Source organism: Motacilla alba, chromosome 15, assembly GCF_015832195.1.
Source record: "Motacilla alba alba isolate MOTALB_02 chromosome 15, Motacilla_alba_V1.0_pri, whole genome shotgun sequence".
In the NCBI taxonomy this organism is placed as follows: domain Eukaryota; kingdom Metazoa; phylum Chordata; class Aves; order Passeriformes; family Motacillidae; genus Motacilla; species Motacilla alba.
In genome coordinates this window covers 5,171,124-5,190,253 of record NC_052030.1, presented here as the reverse complement: position 1 = coordinate 5,190,253, position 19,130 = coordinate 5,171,124, and the positions used below count along the sequence as shown (strand labels likewise).

The 19,130-nt window shown below is 44.3% G+C and overlaps 1 protein-coding gene across 1 annotated transcript in view; it reads left to right on the top strand.

The window, feature by feature from the left end:
* The first annotated feature begins 13,859 nt into the window (after window positions 1-13,859).
* Window positions 13,860-19,130, top strand: part of MED13L (mediator complex subunit 13L) — a 170,074-nt gene continuing 164,803 nt past the window's right edge. Inside the window, exon 1 of the mRNA XM_038152617.1 lies at window positions 13,860-13,990. Coding sequence (XP_038008545.1) covers window positions 13,919-13,990 — 72 coding nt within the window. The 5' untranslated portion in view covers window positions 13,860-13,918. The remainder of the gene's footprint in view (window positions 13,991-19,130) is intronic.

Here is a 19,130-nt window from a genome sequence, read left to right as displayed (position 1 = left end):
CTCCTTGTACTGGGTACACTGGGGGTCCTGGGGGGCTGCTGCAGGTGCCTTCCACAAGGCAGGCTGTGCCCATGCCTCACAGTTTTGGTGTTTTTTCCTGGAATCTCTGTTCGACTCCTACACGTCCCTTAAGCGCATATTTCTTTCATCTGAGGTTTTCTTATGGAGGTGAAAGAAAAGGTTTGGTGACCGGGTTTGGTGTTTAGCACTCGTGGCAAAATCGAAATTTCGGGGCTTGAGGCTGTCATATAATTGGTTCAAGGAGCTGAAGGCCTGGGCCAAGCACGCACAGCTGATCTGTGGGTTTGTGGTGTGAATGTCCCTGTAGTGAAACCTGAAGAGCTGTGGGTTTTTCCCTATTCTTATCCTGGAAAATGCACTGAAATCTGTGTCCCACAAACATTTGCAGTGGCCTCTCTGTACATTCCAGACTTTACAGCTGGCTCTGACACGGGGTGACCACACGGCCAAACCCCAAAGCCAATGGATACTTCCCAAAGGCAGAGCCTGAAGGCTCCCAGGCTGTGGTTTGCTCCTGTGGTGGAGGAGCACATAGAAAGCACTTGTTAAGTGATTCCACCTTCCCCATTGAGTGCTGCATTCCTTTATTCCTCCTCTACATCACACTTGCCTTGTTGTTGTTGTTTATTTGGGCATAAAGTCTCCTGCACCTGCAGTCCCATCACAAATCCTCGGCAGGAGAGTGTTTGTTTCCTCCTGATCCTGGAGACACTGCTGTGAGAACCTGCTGGTGACACCCACAACTCTGCCCTGAGCTGGACGAACCCTGGGCTCTGGGAGCAAACCCCAGACCTGGAGCTCCTCCGCTTTTCCCTTGTGCAATCCCAAAATTGCTTCAAACCCCAGCAAATTTACACTGTGTGGTGTCATCTCACAGCCCCTGCCAGTGAATGTAAATGGCATAAAGAGCATGTGGAACAGATGGAATGAGACATGCACGAAAAGAATTAAAGTATTTGTGAGGGAATTTGGCAAGGAGGTTGGAATGCTTCAAGCACTGTGTACGGGGGTGGAGGGAGGGAGACCAGGATGAGTTGTGGGGGCCTCTATGCTGGTGATCCATTTCCTTCAGAAACAGTATGTGACCTATTTCTGTAATTGTGCTAAACATAGCAACAAATATTCCCTTCTTCGCACCTTCCTTCGGGAAGCTTGACAACTTCTTTAGTTGGAGAAAATGTTTCCTTGAGGAAGAGCTGTGAGCTGCTTGATTTTGCATTGAAATATTAGATGAAATTCAAGAGAGCAAAGGGAGAAAGGAAGGTCTGAATGGGAATAGGATGGTTTGTTACAATCAGGGACAGTGCTTTCAACTGGAGCAGTTCAGGGAACCAGTGGGGAAACAATCCACAGCCGTTAAATTCACTTACATGAAATGACTTGGAATTTTCATTTTAAAATGGCTTTATGGATTGGCTTAGGCCAATTATTTTAAAAGTGACATTTTAGGAGATTTTATATACACACGCAAAGAGTGACTATGAGTCACTGGAAAGAAATAGGATGAACTTTCATGTAAAAGAGACACAGAAAAGCCACTGGGAAATGGAATAAAAGGTATGGAATTCTGCAGACTCTTTCCTTTTACAATTGCTCAAAGCAAACTTGGTAACTCACATTTTTGATCAACTCATCACATAACATTTATCTTGGAAGGTACCTCTTGAAGTTCATGATAATGGCTTGGGTTGGCTTTGAGCAGGGAGCTCTCCATGCCACAGGTAACACTCACATGGATTAGGGTGACAGTTTTGTAATCTCCAGTCTGTCTTTCTCAGAGAGAGGTGACAGAAGCCCTAAATCTGAGGATAAATGTTCTTGTTCGCTGCACAAAATATCTAAATTCAGAGATGGGAAAGGAAGCTTTCCTGCAGCCACAGGAAAAGCTGAAATATTAACTAGTTTTTGGAAAGAAAAGTGATGAGTTTTGAACAATGCACACCAGCAGTTTAGGATAAGGTAACACCTGATGGTTTTCATTAAAGCCATAACACTTCTCATGGTGCTACTGGACTTTAAAGGAAGCCCCCAGCCAGTGAGTTTGCACAAAAGAAATCTTGAAACAACAATATGAATAGAAGATACCAGTCAGGTTTCCCTTGATAATCATAAAAGACTCAAATTACCTTCCTTTCCATCCCCAAAGGGGGCATAAATACTTCATTTATGAGATTGTTTACGCATGACTAATCTATTTCTACTTGCTAATTGTAATGACTAATGTGTGTTACAAGACAAATATTAGCTTGTAATAATACCTGAACAAGTAGATTTATAAGTGTTAAGCAAAAATACAAATAATTAGCAGAAGCTGACTGGCATTATCGTCTAATTAAGTGCAAAGACACTTTCTATATGAAAGCAAAAGCCTGAAGATTTCTCAAGAAGCTGTAGGAATAACTAGGCCATGCTGCTCTCTTGATAAAAGGGCAGGAGTCAGGTAATATTTAATTTTCATGGGAGCTGCATTCAGTCACGCTTCTCCCACTGACGTCAGTGCAAGAAAAGCACTTTCGGCCTGTTCCTACCTGCTGAGGCCATATGTCCACTGGGAAGAATTTGGCAGACATCTCCAAGTAGAAGTAATTACAAGAGACAGGAGCAGTCCAGAGAGCAGAGTTTGGGAGCTATTTCTGCACTGGCCAGCTCCCTGCCTACTGCTCCCAGAGAGGGAGTGCAGCTCACCAAGCACTGGGTGTGATACACAGACATACTTTTGGGCTGTGCTGCTTTGTTTAAATTAAATGTGAAAACTTTGCTTCATCAAAAGAGGGTTCTCTTAAGGCCAGGTGGAACATCACCTCACTTATTCCAGCCTATGGAATATGTCTGCATTTTCTGGAGATTCCATTATAAGGGGTACATGGACCAGAGGGATTTTCCAACTGCTACAATGTAAATTTTGTGTTCAGGTCAAAGCACCACAGCTCATACTATACATGAAAAGTGGATTTAAAGGAGCACCATTGAGTGTGGTACCTCTGAAGGAACACTGAGGGCTCACAGGCCAGAAACTCCCATGGATTGTACCCTCCCTGCCTGAGAGGCAGGACTGGAGTAGTGATCCTCAGACTGTCCTGGGTGGAAAGATAGCTGGTTAATCCCAGGATGGTGCCAGAGCACACACAGGGAGCAAGCAGCGCCGGTGATGGGAGAATTTGACCTCAAGAAGAAGCTTGGGACAGAAGTGTGACACTGTGACACAGGGGCTGAAAATTGATGGCAGTTGGCTCCAAAGGGACGAATTGGCTCTAAGGGTACGAATTGAATTTTGACTCATAGGTGGTGTAATTACCTCAAAAATAGTATTCTAGAGTAACTTGTTACAGTAATAATGTAATCCTTCATTTAACATCTGTGAGTAGCACCTAAAATATTTGACCTGTATCACAGACAGGCAGCCAGGAGTCTTGCCTGAAACCACAAAGTGAGCTGAGAGTTGTGCTGGAATTGTTACCCTGCTCTCATGCTTCCAAATCCCTCATTCTATTTCGACATCGTCCAAGTTTTCAGTATTCTGATAAGTGATTGGAATAGTTCACACTGAGGGACAGGATGAGGAGCTCCTCCCTGGCAGGTACCACAGGGGCACAAGGGGTGAGTCTGACCTTCAGCTGCAAATAATTCCAATGCCTGGATGTAGACTGGGAATGTGCTCCTCCTGCAACCCAGCGGTCTGCACCCAGCTGAATCTTAGCAAAGATTTTGTGTATTTACAATGTAAACAACAACAAAACAATGATTTGTGTGCCTTCATCCAGTCCATCTTAGTGGCTTAATGTCGAGACCTAGAGATTCAGTAGAATTGCTACTCTTAAGTTTCTCCTTTTACTCAAACTCTGCAGCTCTGATGTGAGTTTAGATTTTTACACAAACACATTTCTTCCAAATATGGACTTGGAACACCAACTGTGTTTTGTCAAAATACTATATTAGCTTGAAGGTGTAGAATAGAATTTAGGCTCTGCCGAGAGCTGTGACTTGTAGCTTTGTCAATCATTTAAAAAAATCTCTTTAGCAAAAACAAGCACATTTCAGAATAAGTTTGTATCCATCAAGCCACAGATCAGCAAGTGCAAACAGCACTTGTTTCTGAATATGAGGAGGAGGGTTTGTTTAAATCAGCAGAGCTGGTCTTTGTCCATTTTAGGTCCATGTGCCAGAAAACTGAAGGTCACCTCTGATTAGACTGGACCAGGATCCTCTGTGATTTCAGAAAATACAGGGGCTCGTGAACTGTTCCCTATTGGATCAGGAGGTGAACCTTGGGAAGGCACAGACAGCTCCTTGGTTTGGACCACGGAATACTTTCCTGCCAGGACTGGGGCAGTGTTAGCCTTTCCATCTCCTTTGTAAAACCCACTCCAATTTTTAATTTTTCTTCTGCATAAAATCTCAAAGGGTTTTCAGCCAAAATTATTGGCTGAGAGGGAATGCAGGTATTAGTTCTGTTGCATGACTTAAACAAGGCCAAGAGGCTGCAGGCTCCACACAGGAAAATAATAAATATCCCTGTGTAATTCCTTTCTTTGTATGTCAAGGAAAGACAAACATTTCAGTTTCTTCCTGAAACAAGTGTCAGAAAAATCAAAAAAAGCAATATTCACTGGGCTGCAGGAAAACAGAAGGCTGAACAGATATCTCTGAGCTGAAAGATAGGTTCCCTTTACACAAACATTTCAAGGCATGGATAGTTTCTTGAGTAATCAAGAAAGCAGTTGATTAAATTAAAAGCAGTTGAAATATTTTATTGTATACAAGCATATTATCTTGTAAGGTGAATATTTAAAATTTTTGATAGTAGGAGTGGTAGCAAAATAGGATTTGTTCTGTAATTCCATTTTAAATTAGGGCATGTGCAACCTTAAAACCTCAGAAAAATGCATTGTTTCAGTTAATAGGGCTTGGAAACAGGGATGTCAACACAGGCATCTCTGGAAGTCTTGTGGCTCTAATTCCTTTATTCCTTCTCATAATTTCAGAGAAAGCTTTCAGCACAACATTTATCTGCAGTTGATGGATCACTGAATGCTTACAGCTGAAGAAAATGAACATCAAAGATATCCAGTAAATTATTTTAATGGTTGGATCTTTACCAGAGTGAGCTTCGCCTTTTACATATTTTGTTTCCCATAAAAACACAGTTCATATATGTTCTGAAGGCAGAATTTAGCCAGAGCTGACTATTTGCTTTGATTTACATTTCTTATAAGTGAGCTGTGAGTGAACTTGACAGCTCCATGGCCGAAGGGAAGTCCTGATACCAAGGTTCCAGAACAAAAGGGCCTTAATGAGGTCACAGTGGTAACAGAATGTAAAACAGAATATTTCTTATTCAATCTCATTATTACTGATGAGCCTCCACTGGGTTGTGCAGGCTCCAGTTCGGAATGAGGTGAGAGAAGGCAAAGACAGAAGGAAGAACAGACCTAAATGTGAATAATATAGAAATTATTACAAATATTGCAATGCGTGAGCCTGAGTGAAATGCAGGGACATTGCCTTTGCATTTTGGTCAGCACACCTGGCACCGAGCAGCTGGTTTAGTCTGTGGATGAATTTTTTTCAGGGGTATGACCTGAACCTCGATCTCTCTTTAAATGTTGAAGTCAATGGCAGTGACATCTACTCCAAACCCTCTGCTCTCCATCCTGTAAATGCTTACTGACTGCACAGCTGTTCTCCCCTCTTCAGATCCCAAATGTGTGGAATGGTTTGATCTCTTTTCAGTTTACAACATGGCCTCGTGCTCTCAGAAATCAAGATGTACAAAATTTGAGAGCACAACAATAAAATATGTTTTAATGACAAGAAAAATAAATCTAGAGGAAAGAGAAGAGGAGAAATTGGCAATTCCTATTAAATAGTGCCTACAAGGATCTGAATTTGAACAAAAGAATCTGCACAGTCGTTGACAATGGCCTGAAGCTCCAGAGCTGCTGCCTAGAAAGTGTTTTTTATACCTTTCCAGATTGTGGTAACTGTTTCTGCCTATGGATATTTGAAGGAGGAATTTTTGGAAGATAACAGAAGGCAAAGAGCTGCATTAATCCAGGCTCTATGTGGTCACTGATCACAGACAGGAGCCACAGTTTTTATTCATCTTTTTTGTAACACTATTTGAGCATGACTTTCAAAAACCCCAAAGATTTCTTAGGACTTAAAAGAAAAACTTCACCTTATCTTTTCCCACCACAGGAAACGAAAATTATTTTTAGAATTAAAAAAAAACATTTGGAGCAATGAATTTCATTTGCCCATTCTTTTCCTGCACTTTGTCCACAAAGGCCATACTAGCAGATTAATTTTTTGTTTATTTTAATTTTAAACTGCAAAGTAAACCTTGTAAGTTTGTCAGGAGAAGTCCTTAGATATTTCAGTGCAATACTTCTCAATTCTTGTTTTTACAGTCATAAACACCTTCAAATGCCAGAGGGGAAGAGGACTTTAATCCAGATAAAATAAGATTCTTACACCCTGAAAACTGTACTCAGATTTATGGGCCAATTTTAATATTTGGGCTCCCATGCCAAAAGCTGCACATTCCACATGTGCAGCACAGGGTGTTGCCTGCCTGGCTGATTCCAGGGTCATGGCACACCAAGCAGCATCACCCATGCAGAGTAACCCCACAACCTATTCCAACAAATACACTCCGAGTTTTGTTCTCAGAATGTGTTTGCCAAATGTTATTTCCACATTTACTTTGCCTTTTAGACTTAAATATTTTATTTTTTTCTCTTGTAGTATTTTTGTCCTGTATCTTATTTAACACCTTTTAATAAGCTGAATTCTTACCAAGCGAGCACAACAACATCTGAAAGATGAAATCTCTCTCTTTGATGGTATGAAACCATGACCCAACAGGCCCATCCTCTGCCTGCAGGGCTACTGGGAGCTTCATGTTAGATTATTAAATCCTTCAGAAACTCAGGTATGTTTATTCCTAATGCAAGGTACCTTGCCAAATCACCATTCTTTCCTCTTTTGAGTGCAAAAATAATTTACAATTTAAAAGTATTTGCTGTTTTGCTCTGCCTATATCACACTCCCCTTTTACTCCTGAGTAGTTTCAGTTGTCATTTGCTTCTCTCTGTTTTTCCAAGCAGCTCGTTTGCTTTGGTTCTACAGAATATTTAAATGTCAAGTTGCAATGGTGTCTCACAGAAACCAACAGGACAAGCTGGAGCACAAAACTGTTCCTCACTTCCACTTGAAAATAAACTTCTTCCTCTGCCTTCCTTGCAAGGTCTTCTGGCCAGTTCTCTGTCCCACTTGCACCTGAAGCTCCCAAAGCCTCTGAGAAACACAGGCCATTCTCATTCTTTCTTAAAAAAAAAAACCAAAAAAACCCAAGTGAAAACCTGCTCACAGGTTTTGACACATTTTGACTGTCAAATGGGTCAGCATATATGGGACTGCCTGAAGCTTGAGTTTTAAATCTTATCTGTATTTCCAACAACTTCTATTTTGTAGCATTACACTTGCTTGAAAGTAACAGTTTGCATTTACTACTTGCTTCCTCCCTACCAGTTATACCTGAAATGTCATCTAAATATCACAGTGATGTAGGGAAGGAATCAATCTACTCTGCTCCTGAACTGTTTTTATCCTTTCATCCACAGCCACATTTCTAGAGATTTTCTCGGAATCATTGCTGGCAGTTTAAAACTTCACACAGACAAATTTAGCCATCCTTTTTTCCTGGCTGCCTCACACTTCCATCATCAGTAAAGGCACCCAGCTACAAGCATTGCTCTTCAGAATGAGTTTGGCACCTTTGGTACCTTCCTGTCTTTCACTGTTCCTTCTCTGTCCATCCCACTTCTCCCTGCTCTCACTGAGCTCCTGCTGCTCCTCCATCCGTAGCAGTCAGAGATGATCTTTTCTCTTTCTAGAAAGCACAAGATTGTTTATCTCCCCTTGCCTGCCGCTGCTTCCTTTCCTGCCTCTCTTCTATCTTTTACAACCCAGAGAACAAGCGGCTTCTAAGATAATTTGTCTGTTTTTTGATAAAAATATGGGAGCACTGCTCCTGAGTCAGCTCAGGGGTCTCATTCTTGTCATTAGAACTCGAGTATTAATTTGAACTTTTTCTCTTTTCACTTTCCTAATGATGTGACCTTCGGTTAATGGAAGTCCTCTACAACTGTTTGCAGATTTCTTTCAACGTTATCTTAGAGGTGGAAAAACTTCCCCAAATTGGCTTTCCAGTTCACTAATCTTTCCTCAAACTGCTCTGTAATAGGCTCTGTTAGTATAGGATCAAGACAAGCAAATAAAATAATTTTCAGGGAATTTTCCTGTGTATGACTCTCAGGGGGATATGGAACCCTTGACAAGGTTGGCTGATTCAGACCATGGTCTGATCACTGGCAGGACCTAAACTATGGGTCTATGGACAACTGCTCCACAAACAAACCTTTTACTGATGTTTTTAGTTTTCTTCTTGAAGTACCCATCCCTTCAGAAAATCAATATCTTCTTTCAAAAATCAGAGAACTTTTTTATTTTTAGCAGGATTAAATAAACTTGCTAATGCAGCTATTCCTGTATCTTAATAAAATTAAAATGAAAATGTGAGTTTACAGGCAATCCATATCAGTGTTTAAAAAAAGAACTATTGGGTATTGGTTTGTTTTGTGAATTTTAAAATTATTTTGATGTTAAAATCAGCTGTTGTTAATTAAGCCAGTGAATTAGTTTGGCTGGTTTGGTTTTGGATGTTTTCCCTCTTAAGTCTCCAATTTGTGGAAGTAATTTTTTTGGTTTAAGAACAAAATAATTTTGTGTTGTTGTTTATAAACACTTGAAAAAAATATGTAAGTATTGAATGAATTGAAAAACACTTGAGCAATTTATGCAATCCCATAAAGACTGGACAATGAGACCGCTGAGACCATACCTGGAGTGAGGCTGCTCAGCTGTGCTGTCTCACGAGAACATACAAAAAGAGATTACATAAATCATGGTCAAAATCTAAAATTCTGTGACTTTTAATCCTTGCCAATGAACTTGCTCACTTGACTACAATTTATTTAAGGGCAACCCAAGAGCAGGGGCAAACAGAATTGTTTTATATTTTTTGCTTTTTGCTATATAGAACAGTTGGAGATCACTTGCTTGTGTAGTATTCATAATTTGGGTATCATATCATCCTCCTCTCCCTGTTCTTTCCATTACTGGGGAGGAAAACACAGAAAACAGTAAAAATAACCCTTGATTAAATAAGACACAAGACAAGCCTTAGTGGCACTGCAGCCGCTGGACTTTGCTCTAGCGGGTAACCATAAGGTTCAGCTAAAATACATGTAAAAAATGTGTTTCACCTGGAGATGAGTTGTCTTTGTCATGGAATGTTCAATTCTGCTGAGTTTTGACATGGACAAAGCTTGGCTGAACTCCAGTTCTGCTCTGGTGTGAGAAGGGCCAGTTCTGCTCCGGTGTGAGAAGGGCCAAATTCTACACCCAGAGGCAGGAGAGCCCTGTCTGAGGCTGCTGCTCCAGCCAGCTGTGTTCCTCCAGGAAACAATCCTCCCATGGATTGGATGTACAGCAAAGGGGCCAGACTTTGGGACAAAACAAAGCCAAGCCCCTGTTCACTATTCCATCTTTGCTGGAGCCTCCAGTGACACCTCTGTGTCTTCCCCCATGTCTGGTTTGAAGTTTAAGCAGCACATGCTGGTGAAAACAAAGGCTATGGAAGTGCTGAGCCATCCTCCTGGAAGAACAGGTTTCATCATTACTCTGAGCTCTGGGTAAGTTGTTCTAGAATGGAATAAGCTGGGCTATCACTGTTTGGAGTAATTTTGTCAAGGTGAGGGCTGGCTCATTCCCAGCTCTGTGTGCTGAAGGCTGAGTGTGACCCAACCGATCTCGACAAGCTTGGGAACTTTCAGAGGCTAAACTTTGGAATTGCAAATTAATCCATTGACAGCATTAGTTACGACTGTATCTTCCCACTACAGAAAGTGGTTATTTTTTATAGTAGAAACCCCAATGCTACTGTTCATGGGAATTGATTTTTGGAAAGAGGCAAAAGAAAACAGGGAATTAAACTGGAATGCCCTGAGTAGAGGAACACGTTCCACCACATACCGTCTCAGGTAATTATGCACAAGGAAGTGTCACTTGTGTGTGATATCTGTAAGGGGAACAGTGTCTGTTTGAAATGGTGCTGCTGTCAGAGACAACAAGGTAACTTCCCTAATTTGGTACTGGGAAGGGAAGGATTAGACTGCAATGATTTCCCTTCTCTGTGATAACTGAATACAATATAAAGTCAAACCTGGCAAAGGGTACTTGAAAAGAAATGTTACCTTTTTTTCAGTTTAAAGCCAAAATGGACTTGGCAGCTCAGGGCTGTGGTCAAAATGTGTGACCAGTCCCAATTCCAAAATGCATGAACCAACTACTCTACTTCAGAACATTGCCACAAAACAGGTAATTGAATTACATTACATGATTTTTAGTAAAACTAAAGGAGGGGAGATTTAGATTAGATGGTACAAGGAAATTGCTTATGATGAGGATGGGGAGGCCCTGGCACAGGGTGCCCAGAGAAGCTGTGGCTGCCCCTGGATGCCTGGAAGTGTCCAATGCCAGGCTGGATGGGGCTGGGAGCAGCCTGGGATAGTGGAAGGTGGCCCTGCCCATGGCAGGGGGTGGCACTGGATGGGCTTTAAGGCCCCTCCCAACCCAGGCCATTCTATGATTTTACAATTTTTAATGTATAAAGTATTAAACATTCATAAGAGTACTGGAAGGTGGCCAAAGCAGCACAGTATGAGTATGTTAACATTTCTCCTCATGAAAATGGACCTGAATCGTCTGTTAGACCCCACATTTTTCTGACAAGATAAAGCATAATAAGTCACCGCTACTTGAAAGATGCAGATAAGAGGAATGGTGCTGACTGGAAACACCATTTGGAGGCTAAGCAGCATATGGAAGGAACAGGAATTCTGCAGTGTCCAATCCTGCACAGTATTTATCTGGATAAGTAATAACACAATTTGCAATTCCAAAATATTTTCTGTAACAAGAAAATAATATTTTTTTTCATGGTAATGGATGTTCTTTTATTCCAGAAATAGGATGGATGCTTCATCAAATGGTTTGTTGTCCCTGGGCCTCCTGTAGTGATAGGACGGGTGCGTGGTGCTGCAGTGGAGTTACAAAAGCTGTACTATTTTAATGCGGAAGGATGTGGTTTGGGGTTGGTTAATACACAGTGCTTGACATATTTACAAGTGTCAGATTGTGTTTTCTGTTTATAAGACTTGTGCCAAAAGGAAGGGGAGTAGCATGGGCCAAAGTACTTCCCTGATTGCGGGTGCCAGGGTGTAGCAAGCAGTTTCAAGACTGTGACACTTGGACTGAAGGAATTACAATTTTACATGAACATGAATAATTTGTATTTGAAAACATTTTTCCTCAGAGCATAGGCTCAGTTTTTGCAAGACAGAATTCCTGCTCGGTGTGGCAGGGAAGGGATTGGATGGATGATGGATTTGTCAGAGGAAACACACACAGAGTAAGAATTCTGAGCTGGGTGGAAATTTTCTTTTGGCTTAAATTCTGTCTCTCACTCTGTGTACGTAATTCAGGTAAATGTGATGCCGGTTTGTGGGAGAGATTTGTTCCTATGAGGTAAATCCAAACAAACTCCAGTCAGCCATTGCAAGAGATGCTAATCTTAATTTATTGCCAAGAAAAGTAAACTGCAAAAAAGATGCTTAAATGAGATTAAAATCACGATAAGGAAAACCGCCATTGAGCACAGAGTGAGAACTTTTTCCACTGAATCACATCATTCAAAATGTGCTGCATTTCTGTATTAATGTTTAAGCTGAAATACTCAATATCTTCACCAGTTAAGGACCGTATTTGCTTTCTACCACCTGTGGAACTCTCCAGTCAGGGAGAAACTCAGGCAGGTGAGCCGAAATCTGCTCATACTGGTTCAAATTAACAGGTCATTACAAACAGTAAAAACGTTATTTATGATGAATTATCTCTTTTAAACTGAGTATCTTCTTCTTGCATGCTGCTGACTTAAGAGTTGGACTCCATGATCCTTGTGGGCCCCTTGCAACTCAGAATAATCTGTGGCCCCTCTCCAGACCATGATTATTTTGGGAATGAATTTCATTTGTTAATCTAACTCAGGTGTTTTCGAACTCCCTTTATAAAAAAACTAATGCCACCCAAGCTCCTCGAAGCTGTTTCAGGTGGGCACGGGGCGGCTCCAGGGCTGTGCAGAACGTGGAGTTCAACTCGGCTGTGAAGGGGAGCTCGGCGTGCCCTGATGCCGCAGTGACCACGGACGAGTTTTGAGGCCTTTCAAAAATTACTTTGAGCACTCTCAGGTGCTGGGAAAACGCTCCGGCGATGCGCGGAACGGCCGGGATCGTGATTCCCCCGTGACTGGCACCCCGAGCGACTTCCCTTCCACGGACGGGACACGGTCCCCGTGCCACAGAACATCCCGAGGCGGAAGGGACCCGCCAGGAGCAGCCAGTCCAGATCCAGGCCCTGCCAGGGCCACCCCAAAGTCCCAGCCTGTGCATTGCTGAGAGCGTTCTCCGAGCGCAGCGAGCTCTGCCAGCCTCGGGGCCGTGCCCGCTGCCTGGGGAGCCCGGGCAGTGCCCGAAGGAAACCTTTCCCAAATGTCTGGGTAGCACGTTTGTTCTTTTTGCTGTTGCTTGATGGTTAATAAGAGAATTCTGTCTGGTTCAGAGACAGTAAATAGTAACTTTCCTTATCCCGTTCTTTATGTATTTGGGAAAAGGAAAAAAAAAAGCCCCTCTGGGTGAACTTGTAACATCACAATGTGAAACTGTTTCACCTTTTCCAGTAAGACACTGCTTTTCTAATGTGCTGCGGTACTTTGTGACTTTCAAGTGGTCGCCGGGCAGCCCGTTCAGTGCCCGAGCACCCTCCTGGGGGCGAACCTGGCGCTGCGGTGCCGCCTCCCGCCCGGCGCAGCCCGGGCCGCTCCCGAGCCGAGCCCCGGCACCCGGCCCGGAGCCCCCGGCCCCGCCGCTCCCTAGCGCCCCCAGCGGGCGGCGGCCGCAGCGCAGCGGCGGCGGGAGGCGCCCCGGCGCCGGGGCCCCGCCCCCGGGCTCGCGTCACGTGGTGCGGCGCGGACCAATGGCGCGGCGCGGTGTGGGCCCGGGCGCCATTGCTGTCAGAGCGCAGGAGGCAGAGCGGGCGCGGAGCTACGGCCGCTGCGGGCACGGTCGGCACAGCGCGGGCGGACAGCGCTCCCTGCCCGGGCCCTGCCGCGCCCGCACCGCCGTCACCCCGCGGGCAGCGCCGGCGAGGCGGCGGCGCCGGCAGCCGGAGCGGGAGGAGGAGGAGGAGGAGGAGGAAAACACCATCCACGCACAGCCAGCGGCGGCAGCAGCGAGGGGCGGCCGGGCGGGGCGGGGAGGGGACACAGCGCCCCCCGCCCGCCGACGCCTCCGCACGGGACCGGGACCGGGACCCCCCCTCGCCTCGCCCGCCCCGCGTCCCGCACGGACCCGCCGCCCTCCGCGCGACCCCCGACCGGGGGGGGCCGCACCTGGACGCGGAAGGGCGGCCCCGGGCCGCCCCTTCCTCCTCTTCTTCTCCCGGCCTGGAGGAGCGGGGGAGGTGTCCCCCCCTCTTGAACCGGAGAAGGGCCTCCCGGCTCGAGGATTATCGGCGCGGGGGCGGGTAGCGAGGAGCAGCGCACCGGCCTCGGCGCGTCCCCTCCCGGCCGCGGGGCCCCGCGGGGCCGAGAGGCCGGAGCGCGGCGGCCGCCCCGGGCAGTGACGGGGGTCGCCCCGGGGGTCGCCCGCCTTGTTCCTCGCCCCCCGGCCGTCCCCCCAGACATGCCCCGCCGTGGCGGCCCGGCTCGCCGAGGATCATGACTGCGGCAGCGAACTGGGTGGCGAACGGGGCCAGCCTGGAGGACTGTCACTCCAACCTCTTCTCGCTGGTGAGTGAGTAAGTGGGCGGGTGGGCGCCCGGGGATGGCTCCGCGCCGGGTTTGCTGGTCGGGAGCAGCTGGCGGGGGTTTATAGGCAGGGCCCGGGGCTGCTCCTGCGCTGGCCCCTCCCCCGGCCCGGTCCCCGTGTTTATTTTGCTCCTTAGCGTGGTTTGCTGCGGGTCTGTGTATCGCGCTCGCAGCTGGAGAGCGGGAGGGGGATGGCTCTGTGTCCCCTGTACGACCATCTTCCCTGGGTAAACAGGCTGCTCTCCCGCCTCCCTTGGCACTCCGTGCCGTGTGCGCTTTGTGCCACCGAACCGGGGGGTTTTCTCTCCTCTCACAATGACAAACGCCATTTCAGCAGCCACGAACGCTCATGTAGTATGATCGACTGTCGGACTTAGCTCTGGGCTCCTGTGACGGCGTGTCAGCTGCTGTTACTGCCTGCTCTCCTCTTTGCACACATCGTGCTCGGGGGCAAGAGGTTAAAAAAAAAAAACAAACCAAAACCCCAAACCTTGAAATTTTTTCTTCTCTGAAGAACAACAGCCTCTGACAGTAGTGTGCCGGATTGTTTGCATAGATGCCGTCTGCCCATCTCACTGGGAACTTCCGACGTGGATGGCGTGGTTTAATGTTGCAGTAATCATGGTATCAGTTTTGGCTGGCTATAGATCGGCAATTTAAATTTAAAATACGGAAACAATTAGTGTGTAATGGCAAAGTCATTTGGAAATACTTTGCTTTATTTTACCTGGCACGCACAGGAACATTATCCCTTCTGGCTGGGCAATAGCTGAGTGAGCGAGAAGGCTGCTGGATCGTGGGGAGCCTTCCAGTGCTACAGGGATGATGTCGGAGGGGAGGAGGGACTTGTTCAGTGCGTGGTGTGGTGGAGTTAAAACCTTGTGATGCAACTTTGGGGGTAGCATCTGTGAAAGGATTGTGGTGGGTGCCCCCTCCCCGCAGCAGATATCTGCCAGCATTGGAGGTAGGTGCATATGTTCTTCTGATAGAGCGGAAGAGATTGTTTTTAGCTCCCTTATGAAAAGAAGGAGAGAAAAAAAAAGGAAATTACTTAGAAATGCAAATGATCAAGCTCTTTCTTGTATGCTTTTTAATGTTATTGTAGTGTATTTTTTATTTTGTCTCAGGGTTTGGTTTTTTTTTAATCTATATATGTTTTTTTTGCTCGTACCTTTTAAGAATCTGGAACAAGAGCTGTAGGTCTTCCAGTGCTAGAAAACTGCCCCAAGAGCTTGTTCTGTGAAAAGGATACATTTCTAACTTTGGCTTTTTATTGAACTGTTACGTTATGTAAGTTTGTATCAGTGCTTCTGTTCGAAGGCATGCAGTAATATTTATAAATATGTAGCAGTGCTCTGTGTATCGAGATGCAGGAAGGGTGATTTGGAGGATTGTTATGGTGATTTCGACTACGGTTGCTCTTAGCCGGGGAGGAAAATAAATCGGGAAGCATGAAGGGAACAATCGGATCTGATTGTAGAAGGGAGACAGTGGAGGGTTTGCTCCTCACAGAGTTGTGAAGTCCCCGTTCATTAATGCAGACTGGAGTGTGTGTTTGGAGAGGCGGAACTTCTCCTGCACTTGCAATCTGCAAATCTGTCCCTGGTAAAAATAATTGTTGGCATGCAATTAGCATAAATTATAAAGTGAAGCTATTTCGTAGTTATTGTGGTTTGGTTGCTTTTTTTCTCCCACCTGACTAGGCTAGGGAAATGTTCAATTTTAAATGGATGTGTAATATCACTGAAATAAGTTAAACGAAATTCTTTTGTAAGTGGCTTTAAAAATAATGAGTTTAATGTGCAACCCTTTAATCTCCCATGTAATTTTGTGGGAGGTATCTGTGCCTTAATGTGGTGCTGTGTATGAAACTCTGTTTAAAAAAAAAAGAATAAAGTAGTAGTATTTTTAAAATACAGCCTATGTGAAAACTATTAGGAAGATTTATTTTATATTGTGTTAGGTTTATTTGGGATTTATGTAGAAGAGAAAGATATTGAAAATGGAAACATTGACTGAAAATATGTTGCCAGCACCACTGACCCTTTAACCTCAGATTGTCGTATTCATTTCAAAATTTATGAAGTGTTAAAGCTACAGTAGTCTGGATTAGTAGTTAGAGAAACTTTTGCTAATCATTTACTTTTTCATTGTAACGGAACAAAATCTAAACCACTAGCTGGTGGGAATCCATTCATTCTTTAACAGCAAGGTGGATTGCAAATATTTTGAAAATTGATTCTGCTATTAGAAGTTGGGGGTTTTTCAACTGCAGGCTTTGTTTTGTGTGTGAATCACAAAGAAATGTTTGTGACTGGAGAATTACAGTTCTGAAATAATTATAGTCTATCGTGATACTGTTTGTTCATGTTCAATAATATTCCTTGCCACTGACATTTGTTTTGTGGAAGCAAGAATGCTGCCTCCCTGCCCTGGAGAAGCCAGAGCTCTGTGTCAGCTATGTCTGATTGCTGTGGTGGATTTGGGTTGGTTTAACGATTCATGATTTCTATTTTTCTGTCAGCTGTTGACACATTAGAGAGGTTAGGAGCCTTTGCTGCTTCTGAATCGTTTATGGGAAGTGTTTTCTTTAAGCTTTTAGTCACTGATTCTCTTTTATCAGTGATGCCCAGAAACTGTGGAGGCCCTAAGTGGTGTGGGCTCAGAGTGTGTCACCTGAGGGGAGGGCACGGTCTGAAATGAAGGTTTTAAAGTTCCTTTTGACTGTGCAGGTGCTGGGGGTGATGCTGGGCTGGCAGACCAGGGTTCCATGGAACGTCCCTCTGGATTGCAGTGCTTGGCAGCAGCGAGTGTGCGTGGTGTTCTCCAGCAGCGCGGGGATCCAGTGCCGCTCTGGAAAATGGGTTAATGCCGGTGTGCTGTGGCAGGCAAAAACCCCGGGCAGCCTGCACAGACATCCCCAGTCCTGCTCTAAGCGTGGAGCCTTTCCCAGTAAGGTGATGGAAGGGCCGGTTTGCGTGTTTGTTATAAGAGCACTCCTTAAATAATAACTTGTTTAATCTGCTAAGTGTAATAGCCTTGCTCATTAAAAATACACTTTCTGTCTGAAACTGCTGTTCCTAGCACAGCAGTAGGAAAAATTATATTTGTCCTCGCTCTCTTTTTGCTGTAGTCAAAATGTCTGCTGCTGCTGCTTCTGAAAAGAATGTCTGTTTTGATAAACAGTATTTAATAAGCCATTGTATGGGCCAGTTTATTTAAATACTAATTAAGAGCTGTCTAATAACTATTTAGAGACAAAATGTTCTGAGGTAATATGCTTTGTATTAAAACTTCAGCCTCAGCTGGCAGCAGTCTTCCTGTGAATAATCCTTAATCATAAAAGTAGTCTTACTGAAATTAATTTGACTTTTCCTGTGAGTAAGGGTTACTCATATGACAGCGAGGGCTTTCATGAAGACATTTCCTCAACTATCTAGGCTTTGGTGCCCTGGTGGATCCAAAGGTACAACTCAGTCTTGGGAAATTGGGGTGAAGTTGCATAACATTGGATATACTGGAGCTGGAAAGGGTGCAGCCAAGGGTGTCAGGAATGACCTGAAATTTGGAGGAGTTTTCATGGAGTAGAAAGATTTGGTACTGTAGGAATCTTCATGCTGGAAAAGACACGACTGTGTTCTGGGAAGTGAGACCAGGTTATAGAAGCTGCTGTGGAAGATGTCCCATGTTTTTGTAAAAGTGCATTCCTAGAGAAACCCGCTGCCAGAAGGGTCCAAGCAGTGGGAATTGTGTTTGTTCTTGTTTAAAGGCAACGTTAAAAACAGTGGAGGCTGTCGCTACTGTTGCTTTTTGCAGTTCACATCCAGGGACAGAAGTTGTCCCCTTTGACCAGTGAGTTTTGTTGATGTTTCCAGAATAAAATAAAAGGAATGAAAGCAACCTGAGATGGCATTTGGCTTGTTCTCCTAAAGGTTCTTCATGACATCAGAAAGTGAAGGTTACAGAGGCTGCTGTGAGCTATTCCTTGGTGTTGCATAATTGTCAGTAAAGGACTTCATAGTAAATGTTGATTGCTCAATGCCTTCAGTAGTAGTGAATTAACCAGTAGTCCTTGCTTGTTGTGTTTTCATAAATGCAGTGCTCCGAGCAGTGGGCTGGGATTTTGGCATGCTGAATGTTCAGCACTGCACAGTGTCTATCTTGCTTGTTTGGAATTTTATGTAGGTGTGAATTTACATGCATAAATAATTAAGAAATGGAATTAATCTCTCAAGCTGTGCAAAAGTATTTGGTTCTCTAGTTATCTTTGTCCTGAGTTTTATTAGGTAACAAGACAGCAGTAGAGAGATGACATTAGAAAGTTTGTTCACTTCTTGCTAATAAAAGATTATTGCAGGTTTTAAATCACTTCAGTGGTAGGTTTTTATTATGTCCTGTCAGAGTATTTGACAGTTTATTGTGACATGCCAGGGAGAGGGTTTGAAGAGAACAGACCCAGATTTGCAAAGAGATTGGGACAGTGACATTCAGCCAGCGTGCTCAGTTCCAGGAGGGGAATTAAGGGATCTGTTGGATAACTAACCTTTTGGGAATATTCCCAAAGAAAATGGGGGGTGCGGGAGTGACATTTGCAGTTCAGAATAAATGTGCCCAACCTAATCACTAAGAAATATTTGAGTGAGGTTTCTTGAGATCCTGAGTATTTTGTGAATGTGCCCATGATCTGAGGCTGGAAATCCTTCCCCAGAGACTCTGTCCTGATTCTGGTGGCACTGTGAGTCCTGTCCTGTGACTGGTGTTGGGAATATCAGCACAAAAAAATTAATACCTAAATATCAGGGTGGTGTATTAAAAATATCCAAGGTAACTACACCTTAGGAACAGGAATTTTAATTTACTGTAACACTATCTGGAAATAGATTTTTCTATTTTTCTACATTTTTAATACAGAATTGACATCATAACCCCAGTTCTCAAACACCCTCCCCACCCTGACTCATTTGATCTTGGATTTTTTTGCCTTCTTCTGAGAGTGCTTCCTCATATGAAAGAATAAAGAAAGATCCACAGATAGAACTTTTTAATCCTTTCATCTATTATTTTCCTTCTGGACAATGCAGTTCTTCTGAAGAAAATCTAAAGAAACTGAAGGTTTTGATCT